This window comes from Larimichthys crocea, chromosome XII (genome assembly GCF_000972845.2).
Source record: "Larimichthys crocea isolate SSNF chromosome XII, L_crocea_2.0, whole genome shotgun sequence".
NCBI classification, from domain to species: domain Eukaryota; kingdom Metazoa; phylum Chordata; class Actinopteri; family Sciaenidae; genus Larimichthys; species Larimichthys crocea.
The window spans coordinates 21,192,764-21,214,876 of NC_040022.1; the positions used below are offsets into that span (position 1 = coordinate 21,192,764).

The 22,113-nt window shown below is 41.0% G+C and overlaps 1 protein-coding gene across 2 annotated transcripts in view; it reads left to right on the forward strand.

Moving 5' to 3' along the window:
- Positions 1–22,113, forward strand: part of cacna1ia (calcium voltage-gated channel subunit alpha1 Ia) — a 131,160-nt gene that overhangs the window by 67,264 nt on the left and 41,783 nt on the right. For both annotated transcript variants that reach the window (XM_019269762.2, XM_019269761.2), the window contains exons 3-8: positions 196–307; positions 4,772–4,905; positions 9,625–9,722; positions 13,286–13,445; positions 19,778–20,123; positions 20,410–20,502. In XM_019269762.2, coding sequence (XP_019125307.2) covers positions 196–307; positions 4,772–4,905; positions 9,625–9,722; positions 13,286–13,445; positions 19,778–20,123; positions 20,410–20,502 — 943 coding nt within the window. The remainder of the gene's footprint in view (positions 1–195; positions 308–4,771; positions 4,906–9,624; positions 9,723–13,285; positions 13,446–19,777; positions 20,124–20,409; positions 20,503–22,113) is intronic.

Genomic DNA, 22,113 nt, shown 5'->3' on the forward strand with positions numbered 1-22,113 from the left:
ATTCATTTTCAGCGTTCTGTCATATTCCTAACACATACTATAAAACATACAGATTGTGTTTGATTTGAAACACCTGTGTTCACCTGTCCATCCATTACCATGTGTGAGCGACCCTTTATTTGACCACTGCAGTGTGTGCACGGCTCTGCGTTTCTCCTCAGCTGCTATGCTCCTTAACTCCAGCCCTGATAATACGTGGTTCGAGAGGATTAGCATCATGGTGATCCTGCTCAACTGTGTGACACTGGGCATGTACCAGCCCTGTGAGAACATCGACTGCACCTCGGACCGCTGCCAGATACTGCAGGTATGGTAGATCCCTGTGAGTGTGTGTGAGTGTGTGTGTGTGTGTGTGTGGCTGTGTTTGTAGGAACAACATGTCAGTGCACTGTTGAAGTGATAGAACAAAACGATCAATTTCCTGACATATACTCAGAGCAACTCACCACTCTTCACTGTCACTGTTCCTCAAGCTGCGATGCAGACGAACACTGCAGCTTTACATTTCCTGCTGCACTCTCAACACTCTGAACAGGGAATTGGGACTTGGTTTGTTTTAATATAGTCTTGTGGAGTCGCATGTGATTTTGTGGAGACAAGCACCACCAGTGGAAATTGTGGTTGTGGATGACCACAAATGCCACAGCCGACACAGGTTTCACCTACAGGCTTTAATAAAATAACTTCTGCTTATTTAATTTATTGTTTAAATCTGGATTTTATTGGTTTCATTACTCTGACACCACAGCTGTCTCCATAAATATACCGCTGTACTGCATACATGTATATAGCTTGCCCATGAGTTTGACTGGTTATTCTATAAATAATCATAAAGCAGGAAAATCTTTGTAGATCGATAGCTTTAATGTGCTTGACTTATCTCGTGGACCTGGTTGATCCTGTAACAGGTCATCGTTAATCATCATAATCATCATCGTTTGCAAGCCATGTAGTGCTAATGTGGGTTATGTGTTACTACTGTAATTTTCCATCTGGCTGAAGACTTGAGTTTGAGCCTCTGGGATTGTAATTGCTTTTTCATTGAAAGGAATTTGGCAGGCTCAATTTCAGGTGTGACGAGGATGACCAAATTCTGCCTCTTTATCCTTTTTGTTGGTTTTAATCTCCATTGACTTTGAAAATCTGTCTACAATGATCTGCATTGACGTGTTCACTGTTGGTTTGGTTTGGTTGTTCCCGCACTATCTCACTTGCCTACAGCACATTAGGGTGGATTATCATATCCAATAAACACCCCCCCAGACTAAACTGTAATAGGTTTATTTATCTCATTGGTATTTCTCTGCCTTGTGCAGAGATTTGAAAAATATTCACCGCCGTTTTGAAACTGTGCAACACATCTTCCTGCTTCACTAACTCTCTTCCTCTCCTTTCAGTACCACATTTACTCCTCCCTATGTCCCCATTCCCCCATCCTACACACTCTCTCTCTATCTCTATCTCTCTCTCTCCCTCCATCCTTTGTCTCTCTAACAAGCATATTGTCTCCCCAGGTAGTGTGAGGGGTCCTGTTCTGGTGGTTGCTAATGGTAACAGGAGGGATTTTGCTGACAGAGCTTAGGTTGTTAGAGTGGCCCTCGTATGCCTCTTTGGCCCAGTGTGAAATACAGTGTGGCGACCTCACTTCCTGGAGGAAAGAGACAAAGTAACAGCCACAAACAATATATACATTACCGCAGGATATGTTCCGATATCTGTATGCAGTAGTGGAATTGGGATTTCTAACAAGGTAGAGCCTTGGACCTCAAGGTTTCAGTGCCTCAGTCAAGGGTGGAGGGGGATGAGGAGACCTCTGTCGATCCCGAAAAAATACAACCAATCTTAAAGGATGGCAGATAGTCAAATAGTTTGACATTTGGGGAAATGCACCTTTTGCCTTTCTTCCCACATATAAGCTGAACAATCGACACCCCTCTCATGTCTGTAAATATGAAAGCTTAGCTCAGCACGAAGACTGGAGCTACTTATCTTTTCTCAAATGTATTTTTTCACTGCTTTGAAGATCATAAATAAGTTTTTAGAGGCAAACAAGCTCAAAAGCAGCAGATGGAAGTGAAACTATCTCCATGGCCAGTCATCGTGAGGATAAGAGTAATTTAGGGTTGTCTGATTGTGGAGAAATAAACCTGACAGTCTGTGAACAGCTATTTTTTACTCATCATAATCAGTCTATGGTGTTAAATCTGATTGAATGGGGCACAGGAAAGCACATAAAAACAAGTAAGACATCACTAAAGCTTTTCATTTTTTAATATATTGTTCCAGTAACAGTCTCATTTGAACTCATCTGGAAATGGAAAGTTGTTCTTGTATCTAAAATGGATTTGGATAGGACAGGACCCATTAAACCATCAAATCAGCACCTGTTCAACCTTTTTAATGGCTTCAAATGTCCAGTAAACAGACACCTTGAATGACTGTGTTAAGTATTTCTTTTCCTGTCCTGTTTGTAAGTGAGCGTGAAGGGAACATTTGTCCTCATAGCGCCTTTGGATTTATACACTGATTACTCTTGTCATTGGCCCATTCCACAAGTAGACAAGATGCACATACATATTTTATTTTAAATGGCCCACCATCACAATCCTGATGACCTACTTACCACACCGGCTCCTCCTGCCAAATAAATGGCACAATGACAGCATGTGAAGTAGCTTCCACAACCAGCTCCTATTTCAAATCATGAAAGGGCCCATCACAAGACAGCCTCAACCGCTTTACAAATCATGTTGGCGATCAAACCTGATAGGCTGGCTGAAAAAGGAAGCTGGCGGTAGTGACAAATAACTATGATGAATTCATTCCCCTTTCACTCAGAGTGGAGCGCGACAGGGATCCAACTGGTGCAGCCAATGTCGAATTACATGTGAAGCGTGCAGGCTGCATTATTTATCAAAACATCATTTAAACAGCATGTGAGACTGATCTTTGCATCTTTCCCATTGAATGCTGCCAGCTTGGTACATAGTGTGTGTCAGTGAGTGAGTGAGTGAGCAGAGGTGGAACACACATGTTGGCTTTAAATGCATTACAAGGCACAGTCATACCCATATAGTATGTGCACACAAACCCCTGCTTGTATAAGTACAATAAAGCACAAATTTACATACTTATAGTCTTGTAAGTACATTCTTAATTATAAGCAAGTGGGCAAATTAGCACCAACTCATTTCCTTCCTGGGTTTGAGATATCTTAATCTCTATAAATAACAAATGGTGCAGACAATGTCTACACTGGTAGAACAAACTGGCTGTTCATCTGATCTTTGACACTTGCTATTTCTGACTCAGATGAAACAACACTGCAACATGAATAAATCCCCACCAAACTTTAACACACACATTCATCTCATTCACTGTGGTCTGCAGCTACAACACAATCTTGCAATTGTTCATCAGTGCAGCATGAAAAAATCTCTTTTCTCCAGTTGAAGTGTATTACTCCTGATAGTCCAAATGTACCACATATCAGTGTTTTCTAAACTGCTGTGGGTTTATTGTCAAGGCTCTAGTTTGTCATTTAACTTCTGCCTGAAACCCTAAAAAGGTAATAACCTTGTGGAGAATTGTTTTCCCATTGCAGCATGTGTATTGGTTTGTGCCGTCTAATTTGTTGAGTGCACAAACTATTCTCAGGGCAAACCAACTGCAGCCACAGGGAACATTTAGCTAGAAAGTTCTTGATCTTTGAAAATCTGTAATCTGTATCTTCAGCATTTCAATCTCTTCTTTATATTTATATTTGGACAGCTGTCAACTTGGCAGCTTCAGCTTGTACTGTAAGCTACCTGTGCTGCCTTAATTGCAGATGTTGTGTTCTTGCATTTTGCACTGAGATTAAACAGATCCTTTTTCAAATAGTATAGTGTGCACACAATGTATGGCCGTTTTGGAACAATGGAAAAAAAGGTTTGTCATGATCTAAAATCCAGATTATGACTAATGACTTTTTAGCAAGCAGCCATGCAGCTTTATTGCATATTTGAATATCCAAGTCTTCTGTGTCAAGAGGTAGCAGCTTGAGTTATGTGCAGTAGGAATATGTAACAAGGCAGCAAACACAGTCACACAGCCTGGGGCAAAGCACTAGGAAAGAAATTTGTTCCGAAAATACAAGAGGAGGTTTAGCTAGTAATCTGAACATAATAAGGCAAGCGGGGCATGGCAAAGATATGAGCTCATCTGTCTCTCTCTCACTGTCTCTTCTCTCTCCATCTTTGTGTTCTTTGAGGTTTGACCTGGATCTCACCCACTTTCTTCTCCCTGTTCACTTACTTATCCTGTGTTTCAAATAGTACATTATGGGTTGGTGTACACCATATGTCGTAATATATTAATATAGACACATATTCTCATTCATTTAGCTTTTTTTTAGGCCATTCAGATTACAACGTTAGGAGTAAACTTGGCTCCAGCTTTAGCCACCAGTGATTTCATAGTCACTACTAGAGCATCCTCACATTAAGAGCACATCAGTCTCGAGTCTCCTATTCTGTGCGCTATTAGATCATAATTTGTGGTGTTTAAAAGGGCAGTTGGATGGAAAATACATAATCTGACAGGTCCTGTGAGCTCTGGGAGTCCGCTTTAGGGTGTGAACTCAAAAAGTGTTACATTTTTTTTAGAAGGTCTACTCCTTATCAACTAAAACTGAAAAACATAAATGTAGAGTGAGCTTTGACAGCAGCTTAGCTGATGTCAATTAAAATATTTTCTCACTTTCTCTTTTTGTCTCTCTGTCACCTCATAGGCCTTCGATGCATTCATCTACATCTTCTTTGCATTGGAGATGGTGGTAAAGATGGTGGCTCTTGGGATCTTTGGCCGTCGCTGTTACCTGGGAGACACTTGGAACAGGCTGGACTTCTTCATCGTCATGGCTGGGTAAGCAACTAATGCCATAATGTTGGCATTAATTTTACTTGCGGTAAGCTTGTTTGTCATGTTATTTAAGGAAGATTGATATGGCCAAAGAGTTATAGCAGCGTTTTCTTTTGAAATCGAGCCATAAATTAAGTGTGTGTTAAAAAGATGGGAATGCAATTAAAGTTTCTGTTGAATTAGTCCACTAATTCTACTTAAATAACATATCAGCCATAGTGAGGGTTTAGCAAGTATAGAACTTGTCTATTATGACTGTGGCTTGCCATGTATTAGGTAAAAATCTGCTGAGCTTTCATTTGTGTATACTTTTGGCTGGTGAGACATTTGTTATATAAAGATTTGGACCATTTGGATTTAGTCTTCGTCTGTTTCCAATCTAATTTAAAATAACTCTGTGGCGAGATTGCAACACAGACCAGCATTATGTGATAACTGATGTCCCACAGCCAAACCAGACAAATTTATTTGGAGTCTGTCCTCCATTGACAAACAAAAGCATCAGTAGTTTCAGCAAATGACGAAAAACAAGATTTGTTCACAATTAAGTGACAAAACACTCATCTGTATGGACTGTTGTTCATTCTGAATAAAGTATTGTGACATTATAGAGCCCCAGAATCAAGCAAATCTGAACTCTACTGTAGCAGTCAGACTACTCGACTGCTTCTTACAGCATTATTTGTTCAACTATTTGTTCCTGGGTTTTCTAAGCTCTCCGTTAAAATCAAAACGAATATTAATAAATCTTTCAAGTGCTGTTAAGTGCAGTATTTTCAGTCACTTAGGACATTTTCACATTTGCTTTTTGCAACTATGTAGCACTGATGATGCAAGATGACAGGTCACTAAAACAGTCTAATGAATGAGTAACCTGTCAGTCCATATGACTTCATGTTTACAAGTCCCAGGTTTGTTTGTAACATGTGAGCGTGAACACTAAATGGACTGGAGGGCAAAAGAGGGAAAACTACAAGCGTGAACAAAAATCACTGGCAACATGTATTGTCCATGCACAAGTCCAGGATTTACTATTAAATAATAATCCTTAAACCTTCTTTTTGCAGAATAAGTCATTAAAATCTGGTGATAAACCCATGTGGCCTTTTTGCAAAGGTGCAAGTAGAAGCAATCTAATGAAGAATATTATTTGTCGGACAAAGCCACAGAGGCATTTTACATGTAGACTCATTGTACATGCAACATTGTAACAGTAGACAGGACATGTGCGGGGTGTCCTCTGAGAATGAAACCGTAAGGCAACAGTCTCTGGTACACTTCCACAGACACTACAGTAAAAGAGAATACTGGGCATGCTGCAATATGCTGCAGTACAGGGTATTCACAAGGGTAAAGATGAAAATGTGCTGTCATTTTTAGAATCCTTCCACTTTAATAAACATCGGAATACTTGCATCTTGGGAATAGATGGCGCAAATGTTGTTTTGGTGTTTTGGATTAGCACATATGTTTAGGAATTGGAAGTAAAAATGGTTTGGAAGGCAGACAGGAAGAAGAAGAAGAAGAGAGATGAAGGAATGAAATACGGAAACTGGGAATTAGGAAATTAGTTTTTGAGAGACACCATGCTGAAAAATTGTTAACACCTGCCCACGAGAAACGTACAAATCCATTGTGATACTGTTGCATGAGTTTAGCTACTTTAGCGTCTATCACACATTTCTGCTGCGGGCTGCACACACAATGGATGCATGTACACAAAACAAGAGCATACACACCTGGACAAACACCTGCTGTGAAGGAATGAGAGGCGGAGACATGGGGGATAAAGCAAGTGTGTGTGAGAGAGAGAGAGCTGGATAAGGAGAGTGGCTGGTATAATGGCAGACAAAGAAAAGCAGAGCAAAAGACTTACCAGGGTAGGTGGAGGAACATCCATCTTCATTTGAAGATCCCCAGTGGATGCTCATTGTTTGTGTGTGTGTGTATTTGTGGCACAGAACTACACACTGAGATTATACTCTGCCAGTCCATGCCTTTTGAGTTGGTTTAATGGGTATATGTGTGTATCTGTATATGCATTTGTGCGAACGCCTCTGTCTTCATTTTCCTCTTGGCAGCATCCATTAGATTAGTGCCTAGGCTAATTGCAGAGGGCATTGCCAAACTTGCCAGGCCAAATCACAGCTGACAGTCTGCTATGAGCTCCATGTCGGTTACCCATAGACAGTACCTCGCTCTCTCACCCTCCTCTCTCCCTTTCTTTTCTCTCTTACATGCTCGGATGAACATCATCCCTTGTCATCACCTCCTTCAGACCCCATAAAGACCAGGTTTTTGTTCATAGATGCTCTAAAGGGGGGTATCATGGTGTTGCTCCATAACCCTGGCATGCACAAAATCCCTCCTAAAGTCTGTTTTTTTTTATACTGTATATTTTATTTTGGCCTAATCCACTGCATAGCACTGACTTGTTTTTCATAGCCTGTCTGGTTTCTGCTGCAGTAACAGAGATTCATGATCCAGGAATGAAGCACAAGCCTTTTTACAAGAAGTCAGTTTTTTCTTCCATATTTATTCTAATGTATGTTAAGGAGTTGTACAGTTGTCTCAAGCTGGTGGACACGTGGTGCTTTTTATTTTGATTTTTTTTAGATATGCAAAGAAACAAGGACCTGATTAGATTTTACCTTTTGTAGCCTCACGTAGCTTATCTGTAATACATAATTAATAGGATAAAACAGAAGAAAATGCAGTTGTGCTTCACAATTTTTCATTCCTTACCTCGGACATCCTCACAGCTGAGAATGTTTCTTTTTTAATTGTCGAGAAAAAAACGACTTTCTTGACACACAACTTCAGCTCTGATGGTAACTTTAATGAACGCATGTTTTGACAGTCAAGCCGCTACAGATTTTGCATGTCTAAATTCAGCTAATTTACCTCGTCTCTCATGTTTAAGGTCTTCTCGTCTCACTAGCTCTGCATTTCATATTGATATAAACATGTACGCACACACACACACACACACACTAGTCACATAAAAGCATGAATGAGATGAAGGCATCATGAGCAAAAAAGGAATGTGAAAAATAGAGAACAATCATAAAAAGGGACGCTTCCGGCAGTCCGCTAATTACCCTCCCAAACACAGCGGCCTGATTGATGTGTACAGGAAGAGACACTTCTGTAGAGTGCACACACATAAACACGGCATGGGTGCACACACATGGGCACATCTGTGATCTTCCGTTCTCTCTTTCACTTTATTTGCTGCTCTGTCCTCCAGATGCAATTGGATCACTAACTAACTAGACAATACGTGTGTTTATTCATGCAGCTGGTTATGCTTTTGTGATTTTGTCATTTACCTAATAGTTCATTACTCGCTCTGTAACCTTATCAAGCAGCATGGGGGGGAAAAATAGAGTTTTTTTTGTGCCCTTGAGCTAAATAAAGGGAGGACATGTATGTTTTAATTGTTTCAAAAATCCCTTTTTGACATTTTAGCCTTCTGTTCAGTGTCTCAGCAGCCCACATCGGATCATTAGATCTACCACAGATACTATAATGTTTGAAGCAGGTTGTAATAACACCACTATTTCCCCGGCCAGAAAACCCCTGGCCCCCAAAACAACTGTTATGCTCCTCTCTATGCTGTGACATTTTCATCAAGCTGCTGTGTGGCATTTCTGTACTTTCGACTACACCGGGTATAGAAAATTGGTCTGTGACGTCTCTCCCCTTGTTACAACAAGTAATCCTACTCAAGTGTGAGCTGGGCTCTCACTCTGTTGGTGACTCTGAGCTGTGGTAAAAGGGCAAAAGGAAAGAGCTTGCCTGTGGGATTAATAAAGTATCACATTATTGTAAATGACATGGTTCATAAGTCTAGCTCTTTGAGAGACAGTGAGCTTGGCTTGTTTTGTCAAAGCCGCTGGATGCACTCTGGCTGTTATTAGCTCGTGGTGCTGCTGCTGCTGCTGGTACAGTATCTGGCACATTAATTCTACGCACAGACCCTCTTGACTACTATACACAATGTACATAATCATTTGCACACATAAACATGCATGTAGTGGCATTTCTGCTCTCATTTAAAACACATATACTGTGTTGATTGACCTATTTGAACTATTTGTGTTGATGATAATAGGCATGTAGCATGATTTAAACACACACACACACACACACACACACACACACTCACACACACGGCGAACTATAGCCTATGGAAGTGGTTTGGGTTTGGGGGCGCAAACAGCTTAAGCCGTGCTGCGGAAATGACTTACTAACAGATGCCAGGCACCGACTGAGCCACAACATCCTGCAGGCACCACTTAGAATAGAATGAATCCCTCTTTTCCCGCTCTCTCTCTCTCTCTCGCTCTCTTTCGTCCTCACCTCTCTTTCATGTTATTCTCCTCCTTTTTGATGCTTTGTCACTTTATCCCCCCCACCACCACCACCACCACTTTCTCTGGAGTGTTGCAACACTCTTTGCTTTCTATTCCCCATTCTGTTGAGGCTCACACAGCAGCTCTGGGGGGGAGACAGGTGTGACTAGATCAAAGAATGACCACTGATGTTGAATCATGAGCAGGGATCTCTGGTCCAGCTGGAGCCATGGCAGTGCTTTTTTTTTTTTTGTCAGAATTTGAGCCAATAGTTCACTCAGGTATCTTCAGAAAGGTTAAATTCTCTCTTTTCACTGTGTTTTCTCTGTCTTTCCTTCTCTCTCTGTCTTTATCCTCTATCCAGGATGGTAGAGTACTCACTGGACCTGCAGAATATCAACCTGTCGGCCATTCGGACAGTGCGGGTGCTTCGTCCTCTCAAAGCCATCAACAGAGTGCCAAGTGAGAACATTTTTATGTGTGTGAACAAGTGTGTGAAATGTAGGGTAATCGTGCTTTCATGTGACTGTGCATTTTCTGTCTGTCGGTTTACACAAAGAGCAAATGCATGAGCATGAAAAGTCATATCTATTACAGCTTTTTTTTTGTGCACCTGCATGGCACCCCGTTACCCATGGGGATCATTAAACATTCAACTTATGCTTAATCACACAGCCCGCTCAGGCCCTGAGTCACAGCTTTATCAGATTTATAAACCATCCATTAATGCTGCTTCACCGATCAGTCTGTGACCATAACCCCGATCCTCTCAGTTCTTGGCCAAACTTTTTTTTTAACACCCATTGATTTCTTTGTTCTGCTACCCTTAATCATTGTAAGCACCAATTAGCCTTCCCGTGCTAGGTTCGGATTCTCATCACTTAGTTCCAGCAGTTAGCCAAGCGTTAGCAGCTAATGCTAATTGTGGGTAATGAAGTTTCAGCTAATTAGCTATTAGATATTTTTTATGGGTTGTTTCATTAGTACATTTTTTTTTAAAACACATTTTATAGCTTGTTTTAGATGTATATTGCCACACCATGGTGGTTTGATATTGCCCCTCCCTGCAGAAAATCGTGGTTAAACAAAGAATGCAAACTTTCTTCAATATCCCAATAACAATATCTAAAGTCACTGAAAGAGACTTATGGTATTGCACTTCCACTTTTAAATAACCATGAAATGAGTCCGCAGCAGGTGGAGCTGCTTGCATGAAAGCCCTGTTGCCTAATTTAGTTTGGACCTCGGGGACAGGTACTGTAGATACGGAAGGAAAAAAAGAAACCTTTCCAGTGACTGTGAACAGAAGGTCTTATATGTGAGGGAGAGAGATGATCAAATAGAGTTGTGTGTTATCTCTTCAAGCCAACATCTGAAGCTTTTTTTTTTTAGGTTATTATTTAAATTTTTTCAGTTTATATATTGTGTTGTTTTCCTGCTCTCTGCCCTCTGAGACAGACAAATCCAAAATTATAGCCTTTCCTCTGCCTAGAGCAAATCCGTACCAAGTGTCCAATCATGGCAGATTCTTCATATTTAGCGTAATTACCTGGAAAAAGCAGCATGTCTTCAGTTGATTTCAATTTTCTACACGTTCCGAAGGACGAGACACCTTTCAGGTGGAGCCATCAACAAGGGAACCTACTCAGCCCAATATTTTAGACAGGCACAGCAGCAGCACTCAGGAAATATGGATGTTAACCGCATTACGCTTCAAGAGGTTTGATTAGAAGATATTGTGTGCAGTAGAGTGGGCATAGTGTTTCGGGGACAAGTCTACAGATTGTGAACGAATTGGCTTTTCTGGAGATGATTACGCATCATAGCATGAATCTCCAGATACAGGGGTTTATTAGCATATGCATCATTGATACAGCACACCCATGTGTACAGTATATGTGCGTGCGTATAACAGATGACTATGCATGAGTCTTGATTAGTTTCTCTTGTTCATTGTTCATACTGTAGTGCGTGCATGTGATATATGCATACTTTTATTGTTTACATTTGTTTCAGTAAACTGTATGAGTATCCGTTAGCCTGATTTTGTCCCGTATCCGTGACCCTATTAGAATCGAGGTAGCATGGGAATAAAGCTATTTGTTGCTTGTTTCGTTGGACCATTACTTTGTTCACAGATACACCTGAGCAAACCTTGACCTCTCACACACCTCAATTTGTAACCCTCCAATAAAATGGCAGATAATAGTCTTGGGCTGTGTGTGTACCGTTGCTGTTGCTGTATACTTCTTTTTGGGATGAAATTGGTGCGAGATAAAGGGCATCCTGGACAGAATAGGAATGGCAAAGGCAATAAACACTACAGAACTTGGTTTCTAGGAGAAGAAGGGGTTAAGAAAAGACAAGAGAAGACTCCCCTGGTCTTAAGTGAATAGCACAGGCAGATAGTTGTAAATGTGTTTCCACTGTGGCACAAGGGGAGGCATCCATCTTTATCTGGGAACAGCAGGGGCTGGAACACTGGTACAGCCACCAGGAGGTGAAAGTGATGGAGGCAGGTAGATAAGGTGGAAAAGATTGATTTGTGTGATACCACAGTTTCTTTTCTTTTTGGTTACTTTTGTTCGCCTTCCTTTATTGTCTTTCTTCTTTGCAACCTTTTCCCTTCCATTCTTTCCTGCTTTCTTTCTTATTTTGGCACTCCTATTTTCCGGCACGCCCTTGGGCCACGTCTCATTCTCATTCCCGTCCCTCTCTCCCCCTCCATCCGTCTCCCTCTCCTCACCCAATTAGGCCTAATGGAACAGTGGCCTAATGACAAGGACCCTGGGGAACAAACACATTTAGACTTGCCTCCAGCCGCCACCAGAGACACATACACACCACCAACGTTACTGCTCTCCATTTAATACCAGTTGATGAGAGAAATTAGCCACAGGAGGGAGATAAATTAGCCCAGAGGAGAAAGATGGGTGCATGCTAATATTAAGAATTCTTTCTTCTGCACTCTTGAGATGATTTCCATAAATTCCAAATTCATTGCTTTGTTACTTTCTAATCCAAAATCAAAACAAATCCATGTCATGACAATCTGTCATTCACATACAGGGAGCTTGGCAAAGCATGCAAAATGCACCTTGACCACTCTCTCTTGGCTGAAAACATTTGAAGATCCACATGTGAACTCTTCAGACTCAATTAATTCTTCACTCTCATTCTGCCTCTCGCTCAGCTTCTCTCCTGTCATTCAGGCTGTTGGCAGTTAAAATGCACTGTTGTGTTTATGACGCATTAACCTACTGTTGAGTTGTTATTCACGAATCCCAGTGTGCCTCTGAAACACACACACACACACACACACACACACACACACACACACACAGATTAGTAAAGACAGATACACACATAGTAAACACACACACACGTCTCTCTCAGGTGTCAGTATGGGGTTGCTGTAAACTCATCAGTGGGTCTCACATCTCCCTCTTCTTAGCCCAATCAGCTGTCATTATGTTGCAGTATTTACATCTCAATATGGCATCACTGCAGGGACGGGTGAGGTCATCATTCTTTGACAGGGGACACACTTGTATTTCTGCAATTAGGTTTCACCTAATCATGAATGAGACCTCGTGTAGCCTGATTACACTTCTTTGTTCATGGGGTGGTATTAGTGGTAGTTAGTATTTGTCAGTTTATTCTAGTAAGCAGAATTTAAACTGTTGTTGTGGATTTGTCACATAACCTCCCAAAAAAATTTGTTTAATGGAATGTTTTAAACAACTCTGTCCTGTCGATTCAATTGCAAAAATATGTTTTAAAGGTAATGTAATGCAACGCTGATCAAGTACGACAGATATTTAACAAAATAACAACATTCCATAAAATAAAAATAGAGAGCAATAGAATTCATTTTCCTGTATCTGTAGGGTTAGTGTGTATACAAATGCTTTTTACAGCACTGTTTGAGCCCAAGTGAAGTTGTGCGTTTAACTGTTCCATATCCTTGTCAATGGTGTAAGCCACTGATAATCAATTAATGACTGACCTGCTGAAACCCACAGGTATGCGTATCCTGGTGAACCTGCTGCTGGATACACTTCCCATGCTAGGCAATGTGCTGCTGCTCTGCTTCTTCGTCTTCTTCATCTTCGGCATCATCGGCGTGCAGCTGTGGGCGGGGCTACTGAGGAACCGCTGCTACCTTGAGGAGAACTTCACCCTGTGAGTTCAACTGTAGATAGTCCGTACAGTGTGTGTGTGCATACAATCATCTCATACCTTATAGTTGGGTTTCGTGGCAGATTAAACATGTACTGTATGTTGTAAATATTTTGCATTAGTGCATTCTGTGCATTAGCTCACCTCGGTGTTTCCGGCATTTCCAGCGATTCCTATCTTAAACTTCAAAGCAACAACACAGTTTTTTCCCAGTTTGCAACTAAGAACGTGATTAGATTCCATCTATTCAAGACCCTCCATGACAGCTTCACCTACTGTGTCTGTGTGCGACTGACACTCAGGATTGATTTCATCACATCTTCTGCTACCTGTTTTTATGCTGGCATCAGCTTGCTAGAAAGAGACGTGCTCCCGATGCGTTCTAGTGTATTTATAAACCGCGTACGCTACTCTGTCCCTCGTTGTACTGTCTCTGATTATGCTGACACAGCGTATACTAATGACAGATCCTATAGCCAGATGAAAGGGGCCACATGTCCGCCAGCTAGTACAGTCCTCGCTTCAACCTCTGCAGCAATCACTTCATGTTAACTGATGTGTTCTACATTTATCTTAACAGGGTTAAAGGGTGATGTAAGGATTAGCAGGACCAACTGCGCTGGACTCCACTTTGACTTTCCCACAAAGAAAAAAAGCTTGATCAGTAGACAACTAATAATAAAGTTTTAGTCCAGCTTGTCTTCCAGTGGCCTGGTCAGCTGATTTTTGAGCGTGGATCTCACCATGATTGAGTGTTGCCGATTATTCAATCAAATTATCATTTTTGCCCATTATTTTAAAGCACTGTGCTAACATATTATGCCGGTTTATCAGGGTGCTTGTGTGCTTAATTAGAAAGGTCGATGTCAGTTGAGGACTATTATGCTAAGTAAAGGGCTAGCGTTAGCTCTTCGAGAGGTTATAATCAAATGGGATAAGTGTCATAGTCAAGTGCAGCATTCTCATTGTCATTTTACACGCTCCCTCTTTTGATCTCTATCTGTCTCTTTGCATGTCTGCTTTCATTTTCTTTTTGCCTCCATGCCTCATTCTTTTATTTTTAACCAAAGCTCCAACTACCCCTCTTTATTTCCTATATCTGTATCTTTAAATATACATGGCCCCTTTCCAATGCATCTAAGTCTTTTTTTATTTCCGGAAGTTGAAGAAAGCTGCTCCATAACAAAACACGTCTTGCACTAATAAAGTAAATCGCCAGTATGGATGCCACTGACAACCTTTCTCAGCATTCTTTCTTTGAAGTTCATCTCTGTTGTCAGTCCCTTGTGTCCTCCACTGGATTGCATAAACTCTACTGTGTTGTAACGCTGTGAAAATCAGGGGGTCTTATTGCATACCTGCAAATTCTGTTGTGCCACCAAATCAATGCATGGTTTCTGAGCTGCTCTCAGTGGTTAGTTGCATGGCCTGATATGGCCACAATCCTGGAAGAAGTGTGCATGCATGTGTGTGGTTTACAGTCAGGGTAAAAGCATACATTCTCCTCCTATGAATGTCTGCAGAATCTATCCTGCTATTGTCTGAGGGAGACTGTGGAGGATCGGGAGGACTGAAGAGAAGGGAAAGGGGGACATGAGTGGAAATGCTAGAGGAGTTAGGCCAATCTGAAAAAAAGAGAAGAGAAGGCAGAAAAGACAGAAAATGAGAGCAAAGAAATGGAGAGTAAAAGAGAAACAAACAGGACGTAAACTGTAAAAAGACAAGATATAAAAGAGGGTAAATAAATAAGAATATGTCTATCTGTGTCTTTTCATGCCTGCTTCCATTTTCTTTTTGCCTCCATGCCTCCAACTAACCCTCTTTATTTCCTATATCTGTAACTTTAAATATACGTGGCCCCTTTCCAATGTATCTAAGTCTTATTTATTCCTGGAAGTTGAAGAAAACTGCTCCATAACAAAACACGTCTTGCACTAATAGCCCCAGAGAGCAGGTCGACGGCACTTCAAAAGACATTTTTATCGTGATGCGAGATCATACACGACAGACACCAAGTCTGTTTCACCTGCTTAATCTGCCTTACTATCTGCATTTATACATGCTGTGTTTTTTTTTCTGTCATGCTTTTTCAAAGCGAATTTCCTCCCCAACTGTCCCAGAGTCTCACTTAATACAATTGCCGGAAACTGTCTCTTTTCTCTTTTACTGCTTAGCCTTGATCCTCCCCCCCATCTTGCTCTCCATTGGCAGGTGTGTTCTCAGTGTGATGGCAGGTTTTACTGTAGCATGCTGTGCGATGCCAAGTCTCCGGCAGGGGGGCAACAGACTTCATTCATGCTCCACTACTCTGACAGTGGCTCTCTCTGTCTTTTACGTTATTTTTATATTCCTGTCTTCATCCCCCTTTCCTCCACTTTAGCACCATTAGTAAATCGCCAGTATGGATGCCACTGACAACCTTTCTCAGCATTCTTTCTTTGAAGTTCATCTCTATTGTCAGTCCCTTGTGTCCTCCATTGGATTGCATAAACTCTACTGTGTTGTAATGCTGTGTAAAAACAGTGTGTCCCAGTGCATACCTGCAAATTCTGTTGTGCCACCAAATCAATGCATGGTTCTGAGCTGCTCTCAGTGGTTAGTTGCATGGCCTGATATGGCCACAATCCTGGAAGAAGTGTTCATGCATGTGTGTGGTTTACAGTCAGGGTAAAAGCATACATTCTCCTCCTATGAATGTCTGCAGAATCTATCCTGCTATTGTCTGAGGGAGACTGTGGAGGATCAGGAGGACTGAAGAGAAGGGAAAGGGGGACATGAGTGAAAATGCTAGAGGAGTTAGGCCAATGGAGAAAGGACAGAAAATGAGAGCAAAGAAATGGAGAGTAAAAGAGAAACAAACAGGATGTAAACTGTAAAAAGACAAGAGGGTAAATAAAAAAGAATAAAATAAAAAAAGTAAATAAAAAGGGTTCAAGTGTTCAATAAAATGAAAGTCTCTTCCCATGCAGAAAAAAGAAAATGAGAGAGGAGACTGCTATGTGCAGAGAAACAAAGATAAAGCAAAATAAAGAAAAGGCCAAGTGGGAGAAGGCAAAAGGAGGGCTGGAGTGACAGACAGTGACAGTGCAATGAGTGAATACTGTAGGTCGAGTGACCCTGAATGCGTGTGTTCAATAATGGGCCTGCTGATGGAGAGGGTCTATTTTTGTCTTCCCCAGGCCTAGACCTTGGTATGAGCATCCATACCTTGCCCTCATTTCCTCCACAGTCATGTCAGATCACATACACACCAAATAGGCCTCGTTGACTGGCTTAGCAGCATCCTTCTTTTTTTTACCTTCTCAGTGTTTACCCTAGATTTTGCATTTCTGTCATGTAATATGTGTTTTTATTACTAGTTCTCTTTAACTCATTTCAGCAGTAGTGTTTTTGTTGCCTTCCATTTTCATTTCTTTCTTTTCACTTCCAGACTGTTGCTTTAAATGAACAGATCTTTATTCTTTTAAGCAGATTTTGAAAGCTTTACTTGTTTCTTCTTTTGTTTATTGGTATCTAAAATAAAGCTTCTATATATAATCACAGTGGCTTCATCAATACAAAAATACATACAATGGCAGCCACCTTCCCCTTTAATACATTAAATTTAATAAATTAACAGATGAAGCCTACAGATTTATTTAAATGTGTTGGCTCCCATTGGTAAACATGAGTTCCCAGGTTGATATGAAGTAAAAGACAGACTCTATGGCACGCTTCCATTAAAACAGAGAGGTATGAGAGACGTCTTTGGATATGATGTAGTGCATTGGTAACTCACTACCTCACGAGGGGCTCTCACAGGGAGTCAACGGGTTAATTAACATTAATGCGCAGGTGTAACAGGTGTCGATGCATGATAGTGTAATCTGTTTTTCTGCTGATTTTTACATTAAAGAACACACACACAAGCTCACATATATTTTCCACATGATTTAACAATCTGTTGAACATGCTCATCTCCGATGATGTGCTCATTAAATGGTTATTTAGCTTAGTAAATACCATTTTCATTCTGTTTTCCCTGTGTCCTTGACTACACATTGTACATCCTACAAATCCAGACACATTAAAAAAGTAAAACCGTACACTTGTGAACACATTGCATCTCAGAAAGTGATTATCTTCACCTCAATCAAATGAGGTCCATTTGTTCAGCTGGGTAATCAGGGCAGCAGCGCAGAGTTGTCCCTATTTCATATGGCAGGACTCACTTGTTATTTCTGCTTTGTCAAGATCAGACTAATTATTTTCTTAATGTATTTTCTAGTACTAATGGAGCATTGAACATCCTGTTCTAAAGCACAGGGTGTCTTTGCTAGAATTGCTGCAAAATGATGCACTTCTTCATATCTGAGTAGTTTAGAGAGAACATTAAGGGCAAGCATTTAATATATTTTAAATGGTGCAAAACAAATCTCATGATGCATTTGATGGTTGTTTGGAAAGCTTTCACCAGGGCTCCTTTGGGTCTTCACAATGGACGTGATGGTTTCAACCCTTCCAAACAGGAGAAAACAAAACCGAAATGCAAAGAGTGCAAAATTTTAATAGTTTAATAGACAGTTGACAAACTCAGAGCAAGCCTGTGCTGTAAAACTTTTGGCGGATTATTTCTGGTCCACCTACTTTTCTTCTCCAAACGTCTCCATATGTATTTGAATGTGACGCCTTAAGTGTTGCTCGATTTCCCCTTAAGCACTTTTGTCAAGTTCTGACCAAGACATGACCCCACCCTTGTTTACCACATCTGTCAGCACGCCTTCGGTTTGCTGCACTAGCTTTAGGTGGTGTTCGCTTGTTCACTGCTGGGTCAGGTTTTTCTTTCATATACTTGCGCCTTCAAACTGATCCATTTATTAGTCTAGTAAGGTCAATAGCCTCTGGATCTGCTTCTTTCTACTGCATGCATTTGTTGTTTTGGTTTGTTGCTTTCAACTAGACTGGAGAAAATACCTTTAAAACAGTCAGGGACAGGTAAAAGAGTGAAAAAGAAAAGTTGGTCTCAGAATCAGAAGTACTTTATTAATCCCAGTAGGGAAATTGTTTTTGTTATCGCAGCTCCCAAACGGTAAGTGATAGCAAGAAAACAGTAGTAAGAAAACAAAACTTTAACAATACACCCTATAGAATATCCTATTTAAACAATATATACACACTATATACACATGTATAAGTAGCAGTTAAATAGAACCAGTAACAGTAAAAAAAAAAATATAATAAAAGTAGCAGTGAGGTAACAGTGAGATATGAGATAGTTTAGTTTTTGAAATAAATAACAGTTAAATAGAACCAGTAACAGTAGATTAAAAAACAAGTAACAGTGAACTGTGTAAATCAAAGCCTAATAAAGAGTTTAGTTGGAATTTAGTGAGGAGTTGTACAGGCTGATGCTCACAGGTAAGAAAGACTTTTTATGCCGCTCTGTGGAGCATCTTGGTACCAGCAGTCTCTGACTGAAGGTGCTCCTGAGTCTGTCCAGCAGCTCATAGAGTGGGTAGGAGTCATTGTCCAAGATATCCTGCACGTTAGACAGCATCTTCCTTTCCAACAACACAGTCAGCGAGTCCATCTGTACCCCCACAACATCACTGGCCCTACGGACAAGTCTGTTAATCCTGTTGGCTTCAGCTACCTTCAAACCGCTGCCCCAGCACGCAACGGCAAAGAAGATAGCGCTGGCCACCACCGACTCGTAGAACATCTTCAGCATCGTCCCACAGATGTTTAAAGATCTGAGCCTCCTCAGGAAATAGAGGCGGCTCTGACCATTTTTGTAGACAGCTTCAGTGTTCTTATTCCAGTCCAGTTTGTTGTTCAAGTACTTGTACTCCTCCACAATGTCCACCGAAGCCCCTCCGAATGGCGATAGGGGTTACCTCTGTTTTTTTCCTCCTCAGGTCCACTACCAGCTCCTTGGTCTTTGTCACATTGAGCTGTAAATGGTTTAGCTCACACCATGTAGGTCTGAGTGTGTACGCATATGTATGTATATATGCTGTAGCTTAAATTATATACTGTACTGTGTGTATGTGTGAGAGTGAGAAAGAAAGCAAGCTATTCCATATACTTCCTATTTAAGCAGGATCATTTGCATTTCTAAATTCACCCACTTGCCTTCATGATGCACTTACCCTACAGGCTTGGTTAAGTACTTCCAGGGATTCATATCTATATTACATCTCTCGTTTCCCATTCCCATCTTGCTCCCTCTTGACTCTCCTTCCCATTGAAGTTCTAATGAAACTCTCCATATTAAGTAATGAACCAGGATAAATGTACATGTTTTATACAGATTATTTTCCATAACTTAGCTTTTTATCTTGTCCCTACCCCAGCTCTTCAGGTATGACCCTACCAGCTCCGTACTACCAGCCAGAGGAGGATGACGAACGCCCCTTTATCTGCTCCCTGCCATCTGATAATGGCATCATGTCATGCTCTGATGTGCCGGCAAGGCGCGAAGGAGGACGGACATGCTGCCTGGACAGGGAGGACGCACTCCATAGACAGGCTCTGGGCCTGAGTCCTGAGCCGCTGGTCAACGGGAGTGCCGGTGAAGCAATGGGTCTGTGCATCAACTGGAACCAGTATTACACTCGATGCCACACAGGGAATAGTAACCCTCATAAAGGTGCCATCAACTTTGACAACATTGTCTACGCCTGGATTGTAATTTTTCAGGTATGTTCTGCATGAGTTTATAGGCTGTTGGGGTAAAGGTGAGGTTGAACTTTGGGCTGATTATAAAAAATAAATCTAATTACATATCTCTTTTTTAGGTGCATGCTAAAGTTCTTATTTTATATAAGACTTAGCTATGTTTTTAATCAAGATGGAATGAATTCAGAGCAATCCTTTGGGTTTAAGCATGAGATATGTTTGGTAACTTTTTTTGTAGTTATATTCTGATGACTAAGTCCTTGCATCAAACGTGTTAACTTGCAAATATTTATTTAACACTTCCTAGGTGATCACTCTGGAGGGCTGGGTGGAAATCATGTATTATGTAATGGATGCCCATTCCTTCTACAACTTCATCTACTTTATTTTACTCATCATTGTAAGTAAAACTCTATTACATGTATAAGTGTATTTGTACTCTACATCACTACCCACTAGCGCATCTAGTGTACAATGTGTTTAAACACGGATAAATAAATAATGAATTGTGACTGCAGTCAGACATTCTAGAGATAAAAATCCCTTATAACATTTTCTCATAATATTTCCAGTATATGTGGACATCAGTGGTCTCCTTCTATCAATAAATTGAATGAGGATATTTCCCGAGTAACGCATTGAAGTGTTAATAGACTTGTGGAAATCAATAGTAGCATAAAGGACACTGTACAATCAATGTCTGAGGGAGGGAGGGAAGGAAGGAAGGAGGAAGGGAGAGAGCTAGGGAGGGAGAGAGAGAGAAGGCGGTGGATGTTACATAAATTTATCTTTGGAGTTGAGTAGAAAAAAAAGGGGGAGAGAAGAGGAGGATGGAAAAAGATGAGAAAATGTATGTCCAAAAGAAGCTCTGTATGCACTGTGTGTAAGAGCTAGATCAGCTCTTCGCATGCAGTGCCAGATGGTGGCACAATGAAGGCTGTTTAATTCTGCATTCACATGACATTGGCTGTCTGTAAAATGGCATGCAGTCATGCAGTGACTGAAAGAGATGAAACCGAGTGAAGAATACAAAGACACAGCAGTGAGTCCCAAACAAACACACAATGTTTCCTCACAGTAATTATCCCTCAGGTAATTATTGACATCATGGCTGCAGCTGTAAACTTCATCCTCTTTTTGGCACATCTGTCCTGATGCCATTGCCAGTGTAATGCCTAAAGATATTTGATAAGGTGTCACAGTGTAATCCCTTTTCCCGGATTTATGCTGCTATGTTGATCACAATCTCATGTCATGCGGATTGTACAGTCCTGCACTGCAGTTTTGAACTGTTGGAATTAGGCTTTGAGGTTTGACCAAACAAAACGAGCTCATTTAAAGCTCCGCATAATACCTAACAACCACCTCTGTGATGCATGATTGATTGACACAAATGTGCCGCCTCTTTTGAGCTTCCCTGCAAGAGTCCAGTCTGTTTGGCAGCTTGTAGTCAAAAGTCCTAAGAGGAGGTGTTGCTGATGCTATGAGAAGTTTTTCAGCCAGGCACTTCCACCTCCCAAAGGTGTTGTTCACACAGTGAGGGTCACCTCAGTGCTCTCATCCTTTCCTTTTGTAGTCCTTATCTAATTCTTTTTGTGTGTGTACGTGTGTGTGTTTGTTCTGAGGTTGCAGTACATTGTTCTCGAAAGCTTGTTAGCTGATCCTGCAAGTGTCTGTTCTTGGACTTGAAATTCAGAGACAAAGAGAAGTTTGACCTCCAGACCAACAGCCTCATCTCTCTCTGCTTGATATTTGATATACTGTCAAGCGTGCAACCCAAGTGTATATATTGGTGTCACACTGAAGAGTCTGAGGAAATAGATTAAGTGACTTAGAGCTACCGATATGGCAGTTATTAGGAGGTTTTGTGCGTGTGTGTGTGCGTGTGTGTGTCTGTGTGTGTGTGTGTGTGTGTGTGTGTCTATTTGTCAGAGAAAGAGAGGAAATACATACACATACATTCAATCAATTGTAACCTAAGCATACCATCTTAATTTGTGTGTGTAAATGT